Source organism: Salmo trutta, unplaced genomic scaffold, assembly GCF_901001165.1.
Source record: "Salmo trutta unplaced genomic scaffold, fSalTru1.1, whole genome shotgun sequence".
NCBI lineage: Eukaryota > Metazoa > Chordata > Actinopteri > Salmoniformes > Salmonidae > Salmo > Salmo trutta.
The window spans coordinates 216,645-236,350 of NW_021822731.1; the positions used below are offsets into that span (position 1 = coordinate 216,645).

General features: G+C 39.8%; 1 protein-coding gene and 1 long non-coding RNA gene across 4 annotated transcripts; one reads left to right on the forward strand and one right to left on the reverse strand.

Moving 5' to 3' along the window:
- Positions 1-3,471: 3,471 nt before the first annotated feature.
- Positions 3,472-7,706, forward strand: LOC115184057 (proline-rich protein 15-like). 3 transcript variants are annotated; one of them, XM_029745057.1, is made up of 3 exons: positions 3,472-3,888; positions 4,844-4,995; positions 5,874-7,706. In XM_029745057.1, the coding sequence occupies exons 2-3, from the start codon at positions 4,854-4,856 to the stop codon at positions 6,140-6,142; spliced, it is 411 nt and encodes a 136-aa protein (XP_029600917.1). In that variant the 5' UTR covers positions 3,472-3,888; positions 4,844-4,853; the 3' UTR covers positions 6,143-7,706. The 3 variants fall into 3 exon arrangements, with proteins under 3 accessions (XP_029600917.1, XP_029600916.1, XP_029600915.1); XM_029745056.1 differs by having other exon boundaries at positions 3,531-3,888; positions 4,847-4,995; positions 5,871-7,706; XM_029745055.1 differs by having other exon boundaries at positions 3,534-3,888; positions 5,871-7,706.
- A 4,888-nt stretch (positions 7,707-12,594) lies between these two features.
- Positions 12,595-16,259, reverse strand: LOC115184060 (uncharacterized). The gene is made up of 3 exons (XR_003874179.1): positions 15,636-16,259; positions 14,690-14,792; positions 12,595-14,576 (listed from the first exon to the last, which is right to left on the reverse strand). It is a non-coding gene; the product is annotated as an uncharacterized LOC115184060 (long non-coding RNA).
- Positions 16,260-19,706: the final 3,447 nt, after the last annotated feature.

Here is a 19,706-nt window from a genome sequence, read left to right on the forward strand (position 1 = left end):
CTTCTAAAACTCATATTTCTTACTCATTTTTTAAGTTACAAGCCTGAAACCTTGATCATAGACTGCTGACACCCTGTGGAAGCCATAGCAATTGCATCCTGGGAGCTAAAATTCATTATGACTCTATACTTTCCATTTTAAGAGCCTGGGCTCTCAAAAAAAAACTTATCTGGTTGGTTTTTCTTTGGATTTTCTCCTACCATATCTATTGTGTTATAGTCTCATACATTACTTTAACATTTCTACAAACTTCAAAGTGTATATGTATATCCTGGCTTCAGGGCCTGAGCTACAGGCAGTTTACTTTTGGCACATCATTCAGGCGGAAATTGAGAAAAAAGGACTCTAGCCCTAAGAAGTGGACAGCACCCTTGATACTTTCCATTTACTCTGACAAATATACTGTGCATGTGTGTGTGTGTACATACTAGTCACATGTAGTTTCAGGGTGGGAGGGAGAGGGAGGGAGGGAGGTTAGGGAGTCCCCCAGGTATGCAGACAGACAGGGAGGAAGGAGAGAGCAGGGATACCTGACCCACATTCACTCCCTCCCTCCCTCCCTCTCTATCTGTTCCAGTTCGGGTCCTCACTGTCATTTGTAAACTCACGTAAACTGTTTATTTATACAGGCATTCCGGAGGTCTACCTCTTACCCAAGTTATTAAATATAACACAAGTAGCATGAGATTTCCTTGCTGACTGCCTTCTCCGAATGAGGACTGATACTCATCTACGACACGCTTACTACCCATTTGTAATCAAATTAAAGTTAGCGTCTGTCCCACTCACATTCTTTCTCTGTAACAACCATTCAGATCCTGCATTCACAACAGTCAGATCCTGCATTCACAACAGTCAGATCCTGCATTCACAACAGTCAGATCCTGCATTCCCAACAGTCAGATCCTGCATTCACAACAGTCAGATCCTGCATTCACAACAGTCAGATCCTGCCATATAATTTGCTCTGTCATATCAAAACAATCCCTTCCCAGGATTAGTTCTAGAGCTGGATGTTACCCAGAGACAGTACAAGTACAGTACAAGTCAAGGGTTTTTCATAATTTTTTACTATTTTCTATATTGCAGAATAATTGTGAAGACATCAAAATTATGAAATAACACATATGGAATCATGTAGAAACCAAAAAAAGTGTTAAACAAATCAAAATATTTATATTTTATATTTGAGATTCTTCAGAATAGCCACCCTTTGCCTTGATGATAGCTTTGCACATTCTTGGCATTCTCTCAACCAGCTTCACATTCTTGGCATTCTCTCAACCAGCTTCACCCTCTTGGCATTCTCTCAACCAGCTTCACTCTCTTGGCATTCTCTCAACCAGCTTCACCCTCTTGGCATTCTCTCAACCAGCTTCACCCTCTTGGCATTCTCTCAACCAGCTTCACTCTCTTGGCATTCTCTCAACCAGCTTCACTCTCTTAGCATTCTCTCAACCAGCTTCACTCTCTTGGCATTCTCTCAACCAGCTTCACTCTCTTGGCATTCTCTCAACCAGCTTCACTCTCTTAGCATTCTCTCAACCAGCTTCACCCTCTTGGCATTCTCTCAACCAGCTTCACTCTCTTGGCATTCTCTCAACCAGCTTCATCCTCTTGGCATTCTCTCAACCAGCTTCAGCCTCTTGGCATTCTCTCAACCAGCTTCAGCCTCTTGGCATTCTCTCAACCAGCTACACCCTCTTGGCATTCTCTCAACCAGCTTCACCCTCTTGGCATTCTCTCAACCAGCTTCACCCTCTTGGAATTCTCTCAACCAGCTTCACCCTCTTGGCATTCTCTCAACCAGCTTCACTCTCTTGGCATTCTCTCAACCAGCTTCACCCTCTTGGCATTCTCTCAACCAGCTTCAGCCTCTTGGCATTCTCTCAACCAGCTTCACCCTCTTGGCATTCTCTCAACCAGCTTCACCCCCTTGGCATTCTCTCAACCAGCTTCAGCCTCTTGGCATTCTCTCAACCAGCTTCACCCTCTTGGCATTCTCTCAACCAGCTTCACTCTCTTGGCATTCTCTCAACCAGCTTCACCCTCTTGGCATTCTCTCAACCAGCTTCACCCTCTTGGCATTCTCTCAACCAGCTTCACTCTCTTGGCATTCTCTCAACCAGCTTCAGCCTCTTGGCATTCTCTCAACCAGCTTCACTCTCTTGGCATTCTCTCAACCAGCTTCAGCCTCTTGGCATTCTCTCAACCAGCTTCAGCCTCTTGGAATTCTCTCAACCATATTTAGATGTTACCCATGTATCATTCTGCCCATCCAATCAGATCTAACAATAACCTTCTACTGAACCTATGAACTCTGTGGAACCACTTATTCTTCCTCCATTGCTTCTTTCCATCCTATTGTGGTTTGGTACCTTACACATGAGTATAATGTGTATTCTAGTTTGTTGTTATCCAACACAGCCGCAGCTGTGAGAGAGAGAGAGAGAGAGAGAGAGAGAAAGAGAGAGAGAGAAAAAGAGAGAGAATAAGAGAGAGAGAAAGAGAGAGAGAGAAAAAGAGAGAGAGAGAGAGCGAGACAGAGAGAGAGAGAGAGAGAGAGAGAGAGAGAAATTGTAAAAACTCATACAGAAACTTAATCCAGAAACACTAAGGAATGCACCAGTATGTGTCCTTGCTAAAACAACCGGAACCTTCATTTCCTACAAGCTGCACAACAGGTGAAACTGGCAGCAGTCCAGTCTTCGCTGTGCCTACGTCAGTTTGTATGCTCTGTGTCAATATGAATTTGAAAGGTCCTGGGATTCCTCCTAACTCCTATGCACCTTTTTTTTTATAATAGAGACACTAAATATCTCTGCTAATTTGAACACTGGTTGCATTTTCATCTCTGTATCTGTCGCAGGAGGTTGGAATACATATACTGTAGAAATTGTATATGCCTAGTTGTATCTATCACCAACTCAGTTGCCTTGTGGTTAGATTGTCCGTCCCTCAGTAGAGTCATGCTAAAGACTGAAAATGGAACTTGATCCGTCTCTGCTTGGTACTCAGATAGACTGGGGATAAGGCCCTGTGATAAACTAGCGTCCACTTGTACAGTACATCAAACTGCTCAGTTGCATCTATCTGCAGAAAACAGATTTAAAGTTGTTTTTTTTTTTAGATGTGACAGATAGGTCCACAGGTAGTGGTATACCTCACCGTTGCTGTGGTAACCATAAAAATATTTGTTCCGTAAAAAGTATCACCATTGCTATCTTCATTCCATTTTTTATTTTTTTATTTTTGGCGTTTTAATATGCTGTTGCTAACCAATTTAAACTCTAGTATCTGAACATCGTTTGTCCCTTTTAGGGTGTGACTCTGTGTTGTGTCCCATTGTTCATGGCCTCTTTATGTATTTCCTCCTGGATGTCAGGCATTGTGCGCAGCGCAGCAGGTTGCTAGGTAACCCCGAAGGCCCAACCCTCCTTTCCGGTGGATTCACCTGAACGCAGGTCACGTCAGAGGGCCTCCGGTTTAGGCCAATCAGAGACCCGGACAGGTGCCCCTCCGGGAGGACAGTTTCGGAGGCGGAAACATGCAGGTCCACTAAGAGACAGACGCCTCAATATAAAGTTGGATATTCAGTCGTATTTTTATTTTTTTAAATCAGAGAATCACTGAAACAACGAGTTATGAGAACGAATCAAATTATTTTTTTCAACCGTGGAAAGAGAATGAGTGGAGATAGCTTGAGCTGAGAATCCGTGGGTATAAAGGTAGACGCACTTTTAGGACGCACAACATAATAGCCGTTTCAACTGATTCCACAAGATATCAGCCATGGATTTTTAACATCAACACGGACTAAAGTTCGTTCTTGAAGAGGTCCGATCCGCTCCACTCCGGCCCTGTCCCACACCAGCCCGTATAGTGCAGGTGAGTGGCCCGCTGCTGTAGAGATGCTGTAGGGAGCATTGCTGAGCGGTGAATCACAGCTCTTCTGTCTCAGCTGTTCTCACGGCTCATTAAACCTGTTCTACACCACAGAGATAGTTACGGACAGTATACGCTGTGTTTGCTGTTGAGGGTTTTTTGGTTGCAAAAAAGTTATGTATTCATTTTCATAGGCTTTCACTGACCAAGAAGAACATAAAGGCATAATCAGTGTGCGAATGAGACAAGCTTCTAGACACTGTATTTTGTCAACAAAACGTATCAATTAACCAGGCTACAAGAGGGTAAGAGATTGTCTAATGACAATCACTGAAAGTCATTTAGACTTGTTGGTGTCTTGTAACAGATGTCTCTTTCTGTTCATCCAATCGCGGTGCACAAATTATCTTTGGACTGGGACTGAACATGTAGTCTTATTTATTTAAAGAGATTTTTTTTGTTTGTTGTTGTTGTTGTTGACAAATCAGATGAAAGCATCATGACTGGTCATGCCACATTTACTTTATCTCGGCCAGGTCGCGATTGTAAATGAGAACTTGTTCTCAACTTGCCTACCTGGTTAAATAAAGGTGAAATAAAATTGTAATTAAAAAAATACATAAATAAAAGTATAATACATTTCTACCTAAAAAAAAGATCTCCTGAATGTCAGGATACAATTTACACTGTGGGCATCATTATAGAGCTATAACTGATGATGAAGATGATGAAGATGATAATGAATGTGCATTATGCTGCTCAGGATGTTTGGTGTAAAAACCTTATAATATTCATTGCGCAATTATACCAGCAGTATTGTAAACAGTTATTACACTGTAAGAACACTGTACAGACCTATTGATATTACATCACTATGACAACATACGTTTTAGGTATACTGTTTAAAAACATGTCTGAGTGATACTCGGCATAAAGGTGGACCTGTTAATATCTCTAGCAGGTAGAAGATGGCAGAGAGAGTGACTTGGTGGAGAGCGTTTATGGGGAGCAGTAAGACGATCAGTAGTGGTACCAAGGACATCACCACAGCTACCCAGATCCCCGACCCTCTGACGCCCCGCACACAGGGAGTCCAAGCTACACCACACTGTAAGTCATCTCAGCACCCACAGTGACCCATGCCATTTAGCAGACTCTTTTATCGAAAAGCGACATGTGTAAATAAAACATTTTAAGTACGGGTGGTCCCGGGAATCAAAACCACTACTCCTGTCATTGTAAACGTCATGTTCTACCAACTGGACTGTTTTAATATTAAGGCTATCATGACAGACTAGCCTATAAGCTACTTGTTAAAACAGACGCTGGATTGTGTGTTTACCTTACATTGTTCTAGGTGCATAGAGGGGAAAATAATGTTTTGAGAAAAATAATCTCTGGCACACTCCAAAATGTGACCGACCGCCTTGAGTCGGTCTTATGTTGCAAAATGTGAAATGGTGTTTTTTTTTTTTTTTTTACATTGGATAAAAGTAGAGACTCAGAGATAGAAAATGGTTTATCATACACTACATTTGAGGGAAAATGGAAAGGATTCTGCTTTGAAAGTTGATCAACTTGTAACCATACTTTTGAGAAAATGGCCTTTGAATGTTTTGGTACCTACTGGAGAGCTCTTCTTTGTCTCCACCCATTCAGCATCGTTCACACCCTCTTAAGCTTTAGTCTCCATGCCACTCTGACCATTTTACTCTCCCTAGGAGAGCTGGTTAGGCTGTTTTCATGTTATCCAGAGCGTTTGTGACTAACTGTGCTGCTGGCAACGATTTAATTACGCTTTTTTTGCCGACGTTTACTGACACCGGCCGTGTTCAACAGGGATGTTGAGCGTTCGTAAATTCATCGGTTATTGTTTCAAACGGCTCTCCTGTGAAGTAGTGACGCCTAGTTCCTGAAACGGGTCACTCATGTTAAGCCACCTTGAAATCTCCTAACATGCTTGTATCCTACTCTACTGTTCTCAGCAGCAGCCCCCAAACTCCCAACCAATCAACAGCCACCAGCATTACCACAACAACCAGCATCACAGCAGCCACCAGCATCACAGCAGCCACAGGCACCAGTCAGTACAGGCACCAGCCTCTTCAGCGACGAGACCTTCGATGACTCCCAGTTTGAGTCGGTCTTCAACGAACATACTTGTCGTAGGAACCTGAGGGTGTCTCGGTCAGGCCGGTTTAAGGAGAAGAAGAGGGTACGCTCCAGTCTTCCTACTGGGAAAGAGGACGTACGATAACGAGGATGGTGATGATGAGGGAGATAGTGGCCAAAAGACTGCTCTTACTTCTGAACTTTATTTCAACACGGCCGTCCGTTCTGGGGGAAAGAGGAAGGTAGATGAAAATGAATTGTAAGTTGAAGATAAGTTGAGGGTAAGTTGAGGATAAGTTGAAGATAGTGATTTGAGACTTTGACTTTACTCTTTGGAACCCTTTTGTCAGTACTAGAGAGTCTGTCTGTTCCACTGCTGCTGCTTCTTCATCAATCAACATGAGATTCATTTCATTGATTTTGATTTATTGATCCCATTATGGGAAGTTGAACATTATTTAATCAACTTTTTAACCCTTGAAAATGAATAACTTAAGCTGTGTTTCCCATCACAAAGAAAGTGAACGGATACTCTTCTCTACCTCCTGTCTTGTTGCATTATAATGGACTGCTGATTGGCAGTAGTGAACGTTTCTCAGTGACAGCGAGGTAGGTACTTAACAGGCCTTGAGGAAAATCACAGGTCTGACAAGGTTTGATTGATTTAAAGCAATAGGAAGACAAGTGTGTCTTTACTAATCCAATCCAGTAAAGATCAGTGGTTAGGCTACTTCAAGGAAGGAAGGAAGGAAGGAAGGAAGGACCATTTTCTGTAAGAAGTACCACCTTTCAGCTTTAACAACTATCCAGACTTTTCTAGCCTTTTTTTGTATCAAAACAGTGAAAATGAGACACACACACACACAGCTACGCACATTCCAGGAAATGATATGCCGTTTATAAGATGTTTACATATATATGTGTAATATTCAGAATATGAAGGATATAATATTGTTTTTACCAATCAATGTTGTTTTGTTTATTTTTTTAAACTATGATTACAGTGGGTTAGAAGGGGACTTTTTTATTTTTCTTAAAGAGGTGGGATTGCTTGAATGAATGAGCATTGGTGTTTGTGACGGACAGGTGAAAATATAAGATTATATCCACTAGCTGCTATTCAGTTACATACAGGCACATGTTTTACAGGGAAACATCACCATCTGGAGCAAATCCTGATAGAAGATACTATTAGAAGCTAAACAGTAAGGTGTTATAGATATATATAATCCTGATGGAAGATGCCATTATAAACTAAACAGTAAGGTGTTATAGACATATATAATCCTGATAGAAGATACTATTAGAAGCTAAACAGTAAGGTGTTATAGACATATATAATCCTGATAGAAGATACTATTAGAAGCTAAACAGTAAGGTGTTATAGACATATATAATCCTGATAGAAGATGCTATTAGAAGCTAAACAGTAAGGTGTTATAGACATATATAATCCTGATAGAAGATACTATTATAAACTAAACGGTAAGGTGTTATAGATATATATAATCCTGATAGAAGATACTATTATAAACTAAACGGTAAGGTGTTATAAAGTTTGTCTATTCAGTAAAACAGTGATTGACATCACTGTGCTTCAAGTGAACGTGACACATACACACCACGGTCTGTAAATACTGCAATGAAGGCTAAACATGATTGTTGTAATGACAGAAGAACAAATAAACGTGGATCAATGTGTGCCTCCATGTCTGTGTGAACGCTTGTGTGTGTGTGACTGCATACTGTATCTCTGTGTGTGCCTCCATGTCTGTGTGAATGCTTGTGTGTGTGTGTGACTGCATACTGCATCTCTGTGTGTGCCTCCATGTCTGTGTGAACGCTTGTGTGTGTGTGTGACTGCATACTGCATCTTTGTGTGTGCCTCCATGTCTGTGTGAACGCTTGTGTGTGTGTGTGACTGCATACTGTATCTCTGTGTGTGCCTCCATGTCTGTGTGAACGCTTGTGTGTGTGTGTGACTGCATACTGTATCTCTGTGTGTGTGTGTGACTGCATACTGTATCTCTCTGTGTGTGTGTGACTGCATACTGTATCTCTGTGTGTGTGTGTGACTGCATACTGTATCTCTGTGAGAGTCAGTGGCATCTTGCTTATTTCCTGATTCAGTAAAGTTGTGAATCACCTGATCAAAAGTCAGGTTGCAACCCAAATGGCACCCTATTCCCTACATAGTGCACTGCTGGCACCCTATTCCCTACATAGTGCACTGCTGGCACCCTATGGCTAATAGGGTGCCATTTGAGATGAAGGCAAAGTTCATGCTCTCTTCTTACAGAGAGCAGAGCGTCTCCTTCACTGTGAACAAGTTAATATAGCTTATTATTGTCATTAAAACAATCTACCTGGTTTCACATCTTCTGTCTGTCAACACACCTGGTTTCACATCTTCTGTCTGTCAACACACCTGGTTTCACATCTTCTGTCTGTCAACACACCTGGTTTCACATCTTCTGTCTGTCAATCTACCTGGTTTCACATCTTCTGTCTGTCAATCTACCTGGTTTCACATCTTCTGTCTGTCAACACACCTGGTTTCACATCTTCTGTCTGTCAACACACCTGGTTTCACATCTTCTGTCTGTCAACACACCTGGTTTCACATCTTCTGTCTGTCAATCTACCTGGTTTCACATCTTCTGTCTGTCAACACACCTGGTTTCACATCTTCTGTCTGTCAACACACCTGGTTTCACATCTTCTGTCTGTCAACACACCTGGTTTCACATCTTCTGTCTGTCAACACACCTGGTTTCACATCTTCTGTCTGTCAACACACCTGGTTTCACATCTTCTGTCTGTCAATCTACCTGGTTTCATATCTTCTGTCTGTCAACACACCTGGTTTCACATCTTCTGTCTGTCAATCTACCTGGTTTCACATCTTCTGTCTGTCAACACACCTGGTTTCACATCTTCTGTCTGTCAATCTACCTGGTTTCAGATCTGGTCCGATCCATACGACACTCGTGACAGAACTGCGTTCAGTTTCACGATTGAAATAAAGATGTGGAACTATGAAAACGCTGCATCTTGGTCCGCTCCGTCTAACAGCCGTGACAACAAAGTTACCTTTTGTTTTCATTAAGTTTTACAATATAAGTCAACTTGGACTTTGTGGCTAGTGGTAACTAATGACAACCGGACATTTCATCAGGCAAGTTGTTGCAGGAAGCGTTGCTGTGATTGGTTTTGAATGTTCTGTATTCTGTATTTACATATTCCACACCTTTTTCTTGGGAGCAGGCGTTCTAAAACAGACTGAACGATAGCTAAACGGACTGAACGATAGCTAAACGGACTGAACGATAGCTAAACGGACTGAACGATAGCTAAACAGACTGAACGATAGCTAAACAGACTGAACGATAGCTAAAGACTGAACGATAGCTAAACGGACTGAACGATAGCTAAACGGACTGAACGATAGCTAAACGGACTGAACGATAGCTAAACGGACTGAACGATAGCTAAACGGACTGAACGATAGCTAAACGGACTGAACGATAGCTAAACGGACTGAACGATAGCTAAACAGACTAGTCAGTTTCTGCTCTCTGGCCAACTCCTTATGAAATTGTCATGCCAAACAGTTGAGCTTGACAATGACAATGGAATAGGCAAAAGCACAAACAGATCTGGGACCAGGCTACAGACAGATCTGGGACCAGGCTACAGACAGATCTGGGACCAGGCTACAGACAGATCTGGGACCAGGCTACAGACAGATCTGGGACCAGGCTACAGACAGATCTGGGACCAGGCTACAGACAGATCTGGGGCCAGGCTACAGACAGATCTGGGGCCAGGCTACAGACAGATCTGGGGCCAGGCTACAGACAGATCTGGGGCCAGGCTACAGACAGATCTGGGGCCAGGCTACAGACAGATCTGGGACCAGGCTACAGACAGATCTGGGACCAGGCTACAGACAGATCTGGGACCAGGCTACAGACAGATCTGGGGCCAGGCTACAGACAGATCTGGGGCCAGGCTACAGACAGATCTGGGACCAGGCTACAGACAGATCTGGGACCAGGCTAAACTGAAAGACCTACTGTAGCTGAAAAAAGTATCAATGTCGAAGCCTTCAAATGAGAAAGTACAAGAAGAATGGGGAAGATAATCAGATGAACAATAGACCTACACCTGCATGCATTGGGAGTGAGTTACAGAAGACTAATGACACTTTTTATTCCGTTTTTTTAAACATTTTTTTTAATTTTAACTAATTTCTCATTTAGACAAATCAACATGCCATCAACTATTCAGTTTAGAAAAGGCTGATTGAACATTATATATTATGAACTTTATATGGAGAGAGATGAAACTATTTGTGTTACTGAATTTATATCATGCTGGTGTAACACACATTGTTCATCGATGGCTACAGTTCCGTATCAGATTATTTGATGAACTAACCCATATACACCTCTATAATACCTAGAGGATAATCAAACGAGGATAATCAATGAGTGCTATGGAAAAATAATGAACGACGGTGTGTTAACGGTGCTGCAGAGCTGCATAACGTTAGAGCCACGTAGTTGATTATCCCTTTTTATACCGTGGCTATAATTTAACACATTTATAAGTGGAAATGTGTTATTTTTTTACCGGTAGAAATGTGTTATTTTTTTACCGGTAGAAATGTGTTGAACAACCACTGTATAAACTAGCCAGTTGACCAGATACCGTAGCTACGCTAGTTGCCGTGGTAACCCGAACAAACAGACCTCGCCAGTTTAGCTAACCAAACCCTCAGTCCTAATTCAACTATACCAATACTGTTTTCAATTTCACTTTTGCATTCAAAAGCAGCTCAAACTAAAGACATGTAAAAATGAACTATAGCCATTGAATTCTATCGTGCATATATATATATATATATATATATATATATATATATATATATATATATATATATATATATATATATATATATATACCGTGAGTAAACAGGAAGTAATGCACCCTCTAGAATGCCCTTCAAGCCAATCAGAAAGGAGTATTCAACAAGGCCAATATGTAATACACTATAATACACACTGTAATTCACACAATGTATTCAGTACATATTATTGCTAAAAGGCAAAGATTATTGCACACAGTCCTAGTCTACAGTAGACCAGAGCATTAACAGTACTAGTCTACAGTAGACCAGAGCATCAACAGACCTACTCTACAGTAGACCAGAGCATCAACAGTCCTAGTCTACAGTAGACCGGAGCATCAACAGTCCTAGTCTACAGTAGACCAGAGCATCAACAGTCCTAGTCTACAGTAGACCAGAGCATCAACAGGCCTAGTCTACAGTAGACCAGAGCATCAACAGTCCTAGTCTACAGTAGACCAGAGCATCAACAGTCCTAGTCTACAGTAGACCGGAGCATCAACAGGCCTAGTCTACAGTAGACCAGAGCATCAACAGTCCTAGTCTACAGTAGACCGGAGCATCAACAGTCCTAGTCTACAGTAGACCAGAGCATCAACAGTCCTAGTCTACAGTAGACCAGAGCATCAACAGTCCTAGTCTACAGTAGACCAGAGCATCAACAGTCCTAGTCTACAGTAGACCAGAGCATCAACAGTCCTAGTCTACAGTAGACCAGAGCATCAACAGTCCTAGTCTACAGTAGACCAGAGCATCAACAGTCCTAGTCTACAGTAGACCAGAGCATCAACAGTACTAGTCTACAGTAGACCAGAGCATCAACAGTCCTAGTCTACAGTAGACCAGAGCATCAACAGACCTAGTCTACAGTAGACCAGAGCATCAACAGTCCTAGTCTACAGTAGACCAGAGCATCAACAGTACTAGTCTACAGTAGACCAGAGCATCAACAGTCCTAGTCTACAGTAGACCAGAGCATCAACAGACCTAGTCTACAGTAGACCAGAGCATCAACAGGCCTAGTCTACAGTAGACCAGAGCATCAACAGTACTAGTCTACAGTAGACCAGCGCATCAACAGTCCTAGTCTATAGTAGACCAGAGCATCAACAGTACTAGTCTACAGTAGACCAGAGCATCAACAGACCTAGTCTACAGTAGACCAGAGCATCAACAGTCCTAGTCTACAGTAGACCAGAGCATCAACAGTCCTAGTCTACAGTAGACCCTACACAGGAGCATCAACAGTCCTAGTCTACAGTAGACCAGAGCATCAACAGCCCTAGTCTACAGTAGACCAGAGCATCAACAGTCCTAGTCTACACTAGACCAGAGCATCAACAGTACTAGTCTACAGTAGACCAGAGCATCAACAGTCCTAGTCTACAGTAGACCAGAGCATCAACAGTCCTAGTCTACAGTAGACCAGAGCATCAACAGTCTTAGTCTACAGTAGACCAGAGCATCAACAGTACTAGTCTACAGTAGACCAGAGCATCAACAGACCTAGTCTACAGTAGACCAGAGCATCAACAGTCCTAGTCTACAGTAGACCCTACACATAAGCATCAACATGCACACATTGTAGTCACTTAATAAATATATAAATACAAATAATAGGTCCTTATTGTAAGAGATCATTTGTTCTCAATGAATTAAATAAAGATTAAATACATCAAGTAGAGCTATTTACACACTTTGTTTTGTTTTGCTTCTTGGATAAATAGTCCTGTGAGTTACAACTTTAAGTCTTAACATAAAGAGAACAACCCCATGAATTAGTAAACAGGAAGTCACATGTGGCTCTAAATACATACAAGTGGTCCCAGGTTGCTTTCTTAGTATAACATATGAATATCAAATGGAAATCAAAACATTAAGCTTACCTTTACTGCAATTATTTAGCTTACGTACATTACAATCGTACTGTCTAGCTTACTGTATAACTTACTGTATAACTTACTGTCTAGCTTACTGTCTAGCTTACTGTATAACTTACTGTATAACTTACTGTCTAGCTTACTGTATAACTTATTGTTTAACTTACTGTATAACTTACTGTATAACTTACTGTCTAGCTTACTGTCTAGCTTACTGTATAACTTACTGTATAACTTACTGTCTAGCTTACTGTATAACTTACTGTATAACTTACTGTCTAGCTTACTGTATAACTTATTGTTTAACTTACTGTATAGCTTACTGTATAACTTATTGTTTAACGTACTGTATAACTTACTGTATAACTTACTGTCTAGCTTACTGTATAGCTTACTGTATAACTTAATCTATAGCTTACTGTATAGCTTACTGTATAACTTACTGTATAGCTTACTGTATAGCTTACTGTATAACTTACTGTCTAGCTTACTGTATAGCTTACTGTATAACTTACTGTCTAGCTTACTGTATAACTTACTGTCTAGCTTACTGTATAGCTTACTGTATAGCTTACTGTATAACTTACTGTATAGCTTACTGTATAACTTACTGTATAACTTACTGTATAGCTTACTGTATAACTTACTGTATAGCTTATTGTATAACTTACTGTATAGCTTACTGTATAACTTACTGTATAACTTACTGTATAGCTTACTGTATAAGTTACTGTATAACTTACTGTATAACTTACTGTATAACTTACACATATTGCACAATTAGCACCAAGTGTCTTTTAATATTCGTTGAGGTCAGAGGTAATCTCCACCCGGCACAGCCTGAAGAGGACTGGCCACCCCTCAGAGCTACAGCCAGAGATACCAGCGTAGAGCCACTAGAACAGTCACACAGCCAGAGGTACCAGCGTAGAGCCACTAGAACAGTCACACAGCCAGAGGTACCAGCGTAGAGCCACTAGAACAGTCACACAGCCAGAGGTACCAGCGTACAGCCACTAGAACAGTCACACAGCCAGAGGTACCAGCGTAGAGCCACTAGAACAGTCACACAGCCAGAGGTACCAGCGTAGAGCCACTAGAACAGTCACACAGCCAGAGGTACCAGCGTAGAGCCACTAGAACAGTCACACAGCCAGAGATACCAGCGTACAGCCACTAGAACAGTCACACAGCCAGAGGTACCAGCGTACAGCCACTAGAACAGTCACACAGCCAGAGATACCAGCGTACAGCCACTAGAACAGTCACACAGCCAGAGGTACCAGCGTACAGCCACTAGAACAGTCACACAGCCAGAGATACCAGCGTACAGCCACTAGAACAGTCACACAGCCAGAGGTACCAGCGTACAGCCACTAGACCAGTCACACAGCCAGAGATACCAGCGTAGAACCACTAGAACAGTCACACAGCCAGAGATACCAGCGTAGAACCACTAGAACAGTCACACAGCCAAACCCATCCAGACAGAATACAGGGGTCTCCCGAGGCCATAGCTGTCCCCCAATAGTAGCTTACAGGAAAATACATTGTTTGTTTTAGTTTTTCACAATTGCACACAGTCAGTCATATCAGAGGTAGGTACCCTCCTTTATGGAACACTCCAGAACAGAGCTGAACCCATCAAAAGAGAGGCTCGCTGAAGGTGGACCAATCACAATTGGTAATACTGCAATAACATCTTCTCATTGGCTCAGGTGAAGTATTTGCAGCCAGTAGAATCAATGGAACAGGACTCAGTACACCTGAGATGCCCAAAATACCTGAAACAAGAGAGGACACACTTTAACAGGGTACTATAGTGTGTGTGCGTGTGTGTGTGTGTGTGTGTGTGTGTGTGTGTGTGTGTGTGTAAAGAGAGAATCTGGGAACATACCCAGGGAGATATGATGTGCAGGTCTGGTAGCAAAAGTCTTTTCCGTCACACTCCTCCATGCCCTCATGATGATAGCCATCTCCACAGTACGCCCATCTACAATCTACAGGGAAGAGAGGGAGGGAGAGAGAGGAGGAGAGAGGGAGAGAGAGAAGGAAGGGATGGAGAGAGAGAGAGGGAGGGAGGGAGGGAAGGAGAGAGAGAGAGGGAGGGAGAGAGAGGAGGAGAGAGGGAGAGGGAGAGAGAGGAGGAGAGTGGGATAGAGAGAAGTAAGGGATGGAGAGAGAGAGAGAGAGAAAGGGAGAGAGGGAGGGAGAGAGAGGAGAGAGAGAGAGGGAAGGGATGGAGAGACAGAGGGAGGGAGAGAGAGACAGAGGAAGAGAAGAGAGAGAGGAAGGAAGATAAAGAGGGCGATAGGGAGGAAGGGAGCGAGCGAGCGAGCGAGATTGTTAATCGCTTTGGCAGTCCTATGCATGACGTTGATGCTGATACAGCATTTAAAAGTAATTGAATTAAGTTGTAGAAATAGTGACAGGCTGACAGAAAGAGAGGACAGATTATGACCCAACGTTGATATACCTAACGGTCAGTATTTACCTGCTTCTCTTTGCACAACGTAGGCCTATAGGCTAATGTGTGTGAATGTGTTTGTGTATGCATGTGTAATTGTGTGTCTTTCTCTGCATGTGTGTGTGTTTGTGTGAATGCATGCATTCCCTATTGCGACTTTATCAATGTCATTGCCTATAAACTTTGTCTGTGTGTTTCTGTCTGTGTTTATGCATGATTCTCAGTGTGTCTGTGTGTGTGTGCATACGTACAAGCGTGTGTGTGTGTGTGTGTGTGTGTGCGTATGAGCGTGTGTGTGTGTGTGTGTGTGTGCGTACGAGCGTGTGTGTGTGTGTGTGTGTGTGTGTGTGTGTGTGTGTGTGTGTGTGTGACTCACTGAGACAGGCGTCCGTGATAACCTTGTTTCCATCGTCACAATCCTCTCCGTTCTGCACCTGCACCAGCCCGTCCCCACACACACCAATCCTCTCCGTTCTGCGCCTGCACCAGCCCGTCCCCACACACACCAATCCTCTCCGTTCTGCACCTGCACCAGCCCGTCCCCACACACACCAATCCTCTCCGTTCTGCGCCTGCACCAGCCCGTCCCCACACACACCAATCCTCTCCGTTCTGCACCTGCACCAGCCCGTCCCCACACACACCAATCCTCTCCGTTCTGCGCCTGCACCAGCCCGTCCCCACACACACCAATCCTCTCCGGAACCTTCTCTGTCGACTGGAACGTTTGGACCGGCTACGACACGGTTTTTAAACAACATTTTATTTAACATTCAATCCCAGTAATTGTTTTTACTTTTAACAGATTGAAAATTGTATTAAATAAGCTTTCATATAACAATATACACAAAATACACAATTCTGAAGTGTATTCAATATGGTAAAAAACTTTATCTAGAACTCTCGTGTGCTTAGTGCTGTATATCTGTTATTCAGTACCATTCGTTTTTCCTGAGGTGATGGGCCAAAGACATCTAAAACCCTGTCTCCTATAGTATCTGTATAATACAATACATATATAATATAGTACCTGTATTGTATAGTACCTGTATAGTACAATAAAGTATCTGTACAATACAATACTATATAAAATAGTACCTGTTTAGTATAGTATCTGTACAGTACCTGTATGGTATAGTACCTGTATAGTATAGTGCCTGTATAGTATAGTACCTGTAAAGTATATTACCTGTATAGTACACGTATAGTATAGTACCTGTATAGTATAGAACCTGTATAGTATAGTACCTGTATAGTAAAGAATATTATCTGTATAGTATAGTACCTGTATATTATATTACCTGTATAGTGTATTACCTGTATAGTATAGTATAGTATAGTACCTGTATAGTATAGTATAGTATAGTATGGTATCTGTATAGTATGGTATAGTATAGTACCTGTATAGTATAGAATAGTATAGTACCTGTATAGTATAGAATAGTACCTGTATAGTATAGTATAGTATCTGTATAGTATAGAATAGTACCTGTATAGTATAGTATAGAATAGTACCTGTATAGTATAGTATAGAATAGTACCTGTATAGTATAGCATAGTATCTGTATAGTATAGAATAGTACCTGTATAGTATAGAATAGTACCTGTATAGTATAGAATAGTACCTGTATAGTATAGTATAGAATAGTACCTGTATAGTATAGTATAGAATAGTACCTGTATAGTATAGAATAGTATAGTACCTGTATAGTATAGAATAGTATAGTACCTGTATAGTATAGCATAGTGTCTGTATAGTATAGAATAGTACCTGTATAGTATAGAATAGTATCTGTATAGTATAGTATAGAATAGTATAGAATAGTATCTGTATAGTATAGTACCTGTACAGTATAGTATAGTACCTGTATAGTATAGTACCTGTATAGTATAGTATAGTACCTGTATAGTATAGTATAGAATAGTACCTGTATAGTATAGAATAGTACCTGTATAGTATAGTATAGAATAGTACCTGTATAGTATAGTATAGTATAGTACCTGTATAGTATAGTATAGTACCTGTATAGTATAGTATAGAATAGTACCTGTATAGTATAGAATAGTACCTGTATAGTATAGTATAGAATAGTACCTGTATAGTATAGTATAGTATCTGTATAGTATAGAATAGTACCTGTATAGTATAGAATAGTATCTGTATAGTATAGTATAGTACCTGTATAGTATAGTATAGTACCTGTATAGTATAGTATAGTACCTGTATAGTATAGAATAGTACCTGTATAGTATAGAATAGAATAGTACCTGTATAGTATAGTATAGTATAGTACCTGTATAGTATAGAATAGAATAGTACCTGTATAGTATAGAATAGTATAGTACCTGTATAGTATAGAATAGTATCTGTATAGTATAGTATAGTATAGTACCTGTATAGTATAGTATAGTACCTGTATAGTATAGTATAGTACCTGTATAGTATAGTATAGTACCTGTATAGTATAGAATAGTATCTGTATAGTATAGAATAGTATCTGTATAGTATAGTATAGTATCTGTATAGTATAGAATAGTACCTGTATAGTATAGAATAGTATCTGTATAGTATAGAATAGTATAGTACCTGTATAGTATAGTATAGTACCTGTATAGTATAGAATAGTACCTGTATAGTATAGTATAGTATCTGTATAGTATAGTATAGTATAGTACCTGTATAGTATAGAATAGTATCTGTATAGTATAGTATAGTATCTGTATAGTATATAATAGTACCTGTATAGTATAGAATAGTATCTGTATAGTATAGTATAGAATAGTACCTGTATAGTATAGAATAGTACCTGTATAGTATAGAATAGTACCTGTATAGTATAGTATAGTATCTGTATAGTATAGTATAGTATAGTAACTGTATAGTATAGCATAGTATCTGTATAGTATAGTAAAGTACCTGTATAGAATAGAATAGTATCTGTATAGTATAGTATAGTACCTGTATAGTATAGTATAGTATAGTACCTGTATAGTATAGAATAGGATCTGTATAGTATAGTATCTGTATAGTATAGTATCTGTATAGTATAGAATAGTATCTGTATAGTATAGTATAGTACCTGTATAGTATAGAATAGTATCTGTATAGTATAGCATAGTATCTGTATAGTATAGTATAGTACCTGTATAGTATAGTATAGTACCTGTATAGTATAGAATAGTATCTGTATAGTATAGAATAGTATCTGTATAGTATAGTAAAGAATAGTATCTGTAAAGTATAGTATAGAATAGTATCTGAATAGTATAGAATAGTATAGTACATGTATAGTATAGAATAGTATCTGTATAGTATAGTATCTGTATAGTATAGCATAGTATCTGTATAGTATAGTATAGTACCTGTATAGTATAGAATAGTATCTGTATAGTATAGTATAGAATAGTACCTGTATAGTATAGAATAGTATCTGTATAGTATAGTATAGAATAGTATCTGTATAGTATAGAATAGTATCTGTATAGTATAGTATAGTACCTGTATAGTATAGCATAGTATCTGTATAGTATAGTATAGTACCTGTATAGTATAGTACCTGTATAGTATAGAATAGTCTGTATATAATAGATGATCTGTATAGTATAGAATAGTATCTGTATAGTATAGAATAGTATCTGTATAGTATAGAATAGTACCTGTATAGTATAGAATAGTATCTGTATAGTATAGCATAGTATCTGTATAGTATAGTACCTGTATAGTATAGTATAGTACCTGTATAGTATAGAATAGTATCTGTATAGTATAGTACCTGTATAGTATAGTATAGTATAGTACCTGTATAGTATAGTATAGTATCTGTATAGTATAGCATAGTATCTGTATAGTATAGTATAGAATAGTATCTGTATAGTATAGAATAGTATCTGTATAGTATAGTATAGTATCTGTATAGTATAGTATAGTATCTGTATAGTATAGAATAGTATCTGTATAGTATAGTATAGTACCTGTATAGCATAGAATAGTATCTGTATAGTATAGCATAGTATCTGTATAGTATACCTGTATAGTATAGTATAGTACCTGTATATATAGAATAGTATCTGTAAGTATAGCAGAGTAAGTCCTGTATAGTATAGCATAGTATAGTACCTGTATAGTATAGTATAGTACCTGTATAGTATAGTATAGTACCTGTATAGTATAGTATAGTACCTGTATAGTATAGTATAGTACCTGTATAGTATAGTATCTGTATAGTATAAGCCTAGTCCTTATGTATACCATAGTACCTTATATATAGAATAGTATAGTACCTGTATAGTATAGCATAGTACCTGTATAGTATAGTACCTGTATAGTATAGAATAGTATCTGTATAGTATAGTATAGTACCTGTATAGTATAGAATAGTATCTGTATAGTATAGAATAGTATCTGTATAGTACCTGTATAGTATAGTATCTGTATAGTATAGTATGT